This window comes from Mytilus trossulus, unplaced genomic scaffold (assembly GCF_036588685.1).
Source record: "Mytilus trossulus isolate FHL-02 unplaced genomic scaffold, PNRI_Mtr1.1.1.hap1 h1tg000234l__unscaffolded, whole genome shotgun sequence".
Lineage (NCBI taxonomy): Eukaryota > Metazoa > Mollusca > Bivalvia > Mytilida > Mytilidae > Mytilus > Mytilus trossulus.
The window spans coordinates 2,414,750-2,421,099 of NW_026963315.1; the positions used below are offsets into that span (position 1 = coordinate 2,414,750).

Here is a 6,350-nt window from a genome sequence, read left to right on the forward strand (position 1 = left end):
ATTATTTAATTTTTGGGCGAAGAAAAAAATAACAGAAATTAATTGAAACCTTATAGTCAAAAATAACATTGTCTATTCATCAGATCATGCACAATTGATTTTGTTTTGAAAATAACAATAGAGAAAAAAATAAACATTGTGAAAACAGGGGGGGGGGGGGGTACAACTCATAAGGCTGTTGTTAGCAGCAAGGAATCTTAGATTATTATACAGTATGCAACACTAAAAACATATGTATCTGCTGTCTCTGTTTTATATGAAAATACATACGTAGATATGCATACAAATTATTTTTTTCTGATTTGAGATGGTTGCTAAGCAAGATATTATATCATGGAAACGTCCATGTGTAACCATGGAAACATCCATGTGTAACCATGGAAACACTGAATTTAGAATTATATTACAATTGCACATCTGCACTAAAGGTACTCATATATAACCTTTAGTTCCACGTTTCAAGCTGAAAAATTACACTCAGTAATACTAAACATCTTTTTAATGACTTAAAACTAACTTTGCGTTGCTAAGGAAAACTCGGGTTGATTAGACAGATTATATAGATACAAAATCAAGTTGTTTTTTCATGCAAACATTGTTACTAAATATATCAATATAGGAGTCGACTTAATATGAGTTGTATGAAAACATTTGACTTTTTCATTTTTTTTATGGATAACATTGGATAAAAAGTACTTTGATGTGGTTACTAGGCAACATTGTAGTTGCTAAGTTACTTTTAAGAACTTTTAAAATGATATACCCAACAATAGTAAATATTTAAGTGTTTGTTAACACTTATCCATTCATTTAAATAGAATCAGAAGTCTTTTCCTTGGGAAATTGCAATAAAGATGGATATTATAGTTCATTTTATAAAACCCGTTGCTAGGCAACCACATAATCACATAAACACAAAAATGTCAGCATTTTTGTAAGTAACTATGCATAGACTAATGATGGATCAAATATGAAGTCATTTGGAGAGGGGGCCAAAAATGCCTCTTATCATACCTTGTCCTTTATTGATTATTAATACAACATGTCTTACAAAGAGACCACGACATTTCTTAGTACTTCAGTTTTTTTTCTTTTTTCTTTTTTCTTATTATACATAAACATGCATATCAACATACGCTGAGTGTTTTTTAAATCATGCAAAACCTACTTTTTGAAGGAGCAGAAATTAAGGGCGCGTCTGGGGTAAATATAAAATTTCAATCCTGGTATCTATTATGAGTTTAATTATATAAGCTAAATGAGAATATATTTTACGTTTCTGTAAGTGTCTAAACAAGCAGATGTTTAAGAATAGACTATCTTACCCTTTTTATAGATATATAGAGGGCTAACAGTGAATAAATGTATTTATCTCAGTGATTTCATATGATAAAGCTAATGCCGCTTATGTTCGGAGTTAATATATCAACTTTCATATATTTTCCTATGTTTTAATGAAACAAAATGAATGTAAAAATGAAAGTTTTAAAAAAACCATCAAGTTCATTAATAAAAATTGCAAGCTGTATGTTATTTTTAGTTTATAGAAATGTAACTATCTATCTATATTTAGATATGGGTTTTCCAACAAAAAGGTCACCGCAGTTTGCAAGTCCGAAGAACTATATTAAAGTACCAAATATTACTATTGGTTGCATCATTATTTTTTTAGACAATTCTCGAGTGTCCTTGAAAACAAAAAAACAGTTTTATTAGGTAATCATGAAAATTTCCACATCAATATATAAAATGCAATTAATTGTTCATTTAGTCAGTTCAGATTTGATAAAAATAACAACAGGAGGATGAAAAGAACAGATAAGGTAGGATAACATAAAATCCGTTTTAAAGCAAAACATTTGTTTTTTAAATTGAATGCATCTATTTCTACTTTTATTGGTATGTAAACCGAAGCACATTTTGGACGATGCGCGGAATTTTCACGTTCTTGTTTAGTTTAAAAAAAAAGAAATCGCAATAGCCGTACCGTGACCAATAATTGTTAATTTCTGTGTCATTTTAGTCTCTTGTAGAGAGTTATCTCATTGGCAATCGTACCACATCTTCTTTTTTTTTTTTATATGTTCCTATCTTTTCAATTAATGCATAATATATGGCTAAAATTAAATAACATAATTTTTTTATATATCTTAAAAAAGAATGACCACAAAACAGTGTTTTCAAAATTCAGAATATAGGTTAAAAGGTAAACCCACTGTCAAATATGTCGCCATTTCAGTTGACAACACCAGCTCTGTACGTATCGATATTATCTTATATTACGGATTACAAATGTGTCGAGGTTTGTGATTGGATAACAACACAGAGATGTCAGTATATATTCAGGAAACTGCCGGGGTATATACGACGTTTTTATCCCCAATTGGAACCTCAAAAACCGTCATCATAACACCGGTTACTATGTGACGTAGTCAAAAGCTATCAGACTGTCAGAGGCTCACAGGGGGAAAATAATGACGTGCTTCAGTCAATAATACATTTTTGATACAAAATCACTAAATTTACACTTTTAATACTAAAATTTAATGTTAAAAGTGTTATTATAAATTATTACATACACGATAAAATTATGTTCACAGCAAATTAGAAAATCCTTCACGTATGCCGAACATATCAGGTTGGGTTTTTCAATATATATGTGTTGTCAACAAATACAAATGTACCTGTACTGGAAAATAACATTAAGTCAGGGGTAATCCGTAATATATGTGTAATTCAGGTCTCAGAAAGGGTATATACTGTGACATTCCCGGCTTAGGTCTTATATCCCCTTCGCCTTCGGCTCAGGGGATATAAACTCTAAGCCGGGAATGTCACAGTATATACCCTGTCTGAGACCTGAATAACATATAATATATTGCAGTTTGAAATAAATAATATATTCATTGAAAACCTGAAAACTTTTTAATCCCTTTTAAAACGGTACTTATGCATTCCTGAATATATATTTTGTTTCTTTCAAAAGGGTGGGGAACTTGAAACTTTAAAAAAAAAATCTTCTCAAATCATACACATGATACTGGGAAGTCATTATTGCATGTTCAGTAGAATATAATAGCGATTATGTTCGATATTAAGATATTAACATATAAAATGAGCTCCTATCTTAAAGCAACATAGCACAACAATTAAAATAATTCACTAGAAACTTGATAAAGTTTTCTGACGACTGTTTTCATTTTGTATGCTATTTTAAGCTTTTGTGAAAACTATCTATCTATATTTAGATATTGATTTTCCAATAAAAGGTAAACACGGGTTGCCTGTCAGAAGAATTATATTTAGGTACCAAATATTACAGTTGGTTGCATCATTATTATTAATTATTTCACACCTGTTCTAGATTACAGAAAGTGTTTTTAGTATTTTCATGAAAATTCCCAAATCAATATATTAAGAGCAATTGTTCATCTAGTCGGTTCAAAGTATCTGTAAACATACAAGGATGAAAAGAACAAAAAAGGTAAGATTATACGAAATCAATTTCAAATCAAAACAATTGTTGAAAGCATCTGCTTGTATTTTGATTTTTTGTAAATTGAAGCGCAAGTTAGATAAGGGCAGGCAGAAGACTTGTTTTTGTCTTTTGTAATTGAAAGTCTAGCGTTCAAAATTAAAGGTATGATACGTTTGGTGAGTTAAGGAAAGTATAAAAAAAATATCTGACATTATTTCTAATCATTTTTCCTGGATTTACATGACGAGTTCCTAATATAAGCTTGCAATGCACATTGTGTTGTGATCGATAACCCCTGACTAATTTGACACACATATGTGCTACAGATCGTTTTGAATTTAGAATCAACAGTTGTTTACAGAATTTTAAAAGTCCTATCAAAAATTCACTAGAACATACAGATCAAAGTTCGTTTGAGCAAATCAAAATGAGCGGTATTGAATGTATCGGCAGGAAAGTTACTTTGTTATCTGATATGCATGCACCATTCTTCTAACAATTTGATTTTTGAAAGCGCTAACATATTTCAATCGATATGAGTCATAGACACCTCGTTCTAAAAAATTGAAAAAAAGGATTAATTTTACATTTTTTTCTAAAAAAAATATTGAAAAGGTTTGTATTCTATTTCAGACAGATTGCTGTTTATTTTGTAAACAGAAAATCTGCACAAAGAAGAGACAGGTGTGGAAGCAGTTAAATAATACAGAATATAGTGCTGCACTATTGCGAAAAACAAGGGCTGTGCCAAACAGAAATGGCATTTACTGTATTAAAACTGTTAATGGTGAAATTTTATATATCGGATATTCAGACCGCAGTGTGCGAAAGAGACTCCTCGTAAGTTTAAATAATGTGAACTCAAAAAAAATTGCTTCTTGAAACATAGTTAATAAAACTATTGTCTTTTTGCGGCGTTTGCATATTCAAAATGAGACAACTTTATGCGCTATGTTTGTGTGTTCTTTTGTTGTTTTTTGTTGTTGTTAAAATTAAGTTGTTTACCTTTTACTGTTACATCAATAGTTTTACTTTTGGGTTTAATCAAGAATTAGATAAGTCCATTCGAAAACCGCTTTCAAGAAACAGATGAATGTATAAAAAAGAAGATGTGGTATGATTGCCAATGAGACAACTATCCACAAAAGACCAAAATGACACAGACATTAACAACTATAGGTCACCGTACGGCCTTCAACAATGAGCAAAGCCCATACCGCATAGTCAGCTATAAAAGGCCCCAATAAGACAATGTAAAACAATTCAAACGAGAAAACTAACGGCCTTATTTATGTAAAGAAATGAACGAAAAACAAATATGTAAAACATAAACAAACGACAACCACTGAATAAGAGGCTCCTGACTTGGGACAGGCACATACATAAATAATGTGGCGGGGTTAAACATGTTAGCGGGATCCCAACCCTCCCCCTAACCTGGGACAGTGGTATAACAGTACAACATAAGAACGAACTATAAAAATCAGTTGAAAAAGGCTTAACTCATCAGATGGAATGTGTCCGTTTTATACATGTAAACACATTAAAAGAGAGGCGAACGATATCAGAGATACATTCAAACTTCTTTTTTCTCCCATTTAGGGTGCCACCATATACCTGTTTATCAGTAAAATATTTGTTTCATGTTTCCTCATTCTTGCAAAATATATATGAACATAGTTTATCAAATTTCATTTTATATCTACCTAGAAGTATTGTTCATTTTCACAAAATAATGTATTAAAACACACCTTTTAGGCACACACTGGGGGATATGATAAGCAGGCAATCGGGAAATATCTCAAAGGCAAAAATTTGAGAGACTTTCTACTCTCCTGGGTTGAGGAGCGAAAGGCAGAATGCCTTGAGGAACCTTTCATTCAGTTCGCTGAAAGGCAACAAGGAGATCGTCCTCAATTCAACATGAAAAGAGGACGATCATGTAAAGAAGAATGATGCCGTATAAATTGGACACATTTGAAGATTTTTTTTTATTTATAATGATCCAAATTGAATAAATCAAAACATTTCATCTGGAAACTTTCTTTTTTTCTTCATTCATTACAGCTCTAGCGTTGAACATATCATATCTACACAAATATAGGCAATTGTTTTTTACAAATGTGTAGGCCAAGGGTTCAAGATAACAAATACAAACTGCTGGAATTACATGAAACCTATGATTGGATGCATCGATAAGGTTTACACATACCTTTGTATACAAAACACGCTGCATCTTCAATGAAATGTCTCTATACTTCTTCGTTTAATAAAACACCTTTGCTTAACATACTTTCATTTGTATATATTATTCAATGTAAAGTGTTTTTGCTTGGTATTTCAATGTTAAGAATGTGCAGTAGAACAACTCTGTTCATCTTATACTGTATCAATATGACAAGTGCCACCTAGTTTTAAATGAAACAGGATAACTATAAGTACTTTTATTTTCTGCTGCATAGGAATACGATCTGGATTTTGCCTATAGGGATAAATCTTGGAAGGGTATATACCCAATAAATGCCCGTATTTTTTTCGTTTTTGGCACGCATCAAAAAACGCACAGAAAACATCATTCAATTCAAAAACAAATGGAGTCATATAAAATTCTGTTTATACACTTTCATATATATGAACCATGTCATTTAACTCAATAAGTCTCATTTTTGTGAGTGCTTGGTTGTCTGTTTCGGTTCTCCATCAATTTTTTATTACTTGTACAAATTAAGGACTGATGCCAAACAAAATTTTTGTTTTAATTACGAACTTCCTTTGCCGTTTGTATATTTCTATTTTTGTGGATTTTTTTCCCAAGGTTTTTATTAAAGCCTTTTTAAATCTGACATATAATTTTTCTAATAGTTTCTTTTCC

General features: G+C 31.1%; 1 protein-coding gene across 2 annotated transcripts; it reads left to right on the plus strand.

Moving 5' to 3' along the window:
• Positions 1–1,706: 1,706 nt before the first annotated feature.
• Positions 1,707–5,510, plus strand: LOC134701290 (uncharacterized). Of its 2 annotated transcripts, XM_063562420.1 has the most exons (4): positions 1,775–1,823; positions 3,365–3,484; positions 4,112–4,318; positions 5,237–5,510. In XM_063562420.1, the coding sequence occupies exons 2-4, from the start codon at positions 3,467–3,469 to the stop codon at positions 5,432–5,434; spliced, it is 423 nt and encodes a 140-aa protein (XP_063418490.1). In that variant the 5' UTR covers positions 1,775–1,823; positions 3,365–3,466; the 3' UTR covers positions 5,435–5,510. The 2 variants fall into 2 exon arrangements, with proteins under 2 accessions (XP_063418491.1, XP_063418490.1); XM_063562421.1 differs by lacking the exon at positions 3,365–3,484 and having other exon boundaries at positions 1,707–1,823.
• The last annotated feature ends 840 nt before the right edge of the window (positions 5,511–6,350 follow it).

Coding starts and splice junctions, on each gene's coding strand:
- LOC134701290 (XM_063562421.1), top strand. Junction 4,319..5,236: donor GTGTGCGAAAGAGACTCCTC/GTAAGTTTAAAT, acceptor CACACCTTTTAG/GCACACACTGGGGGATATGA.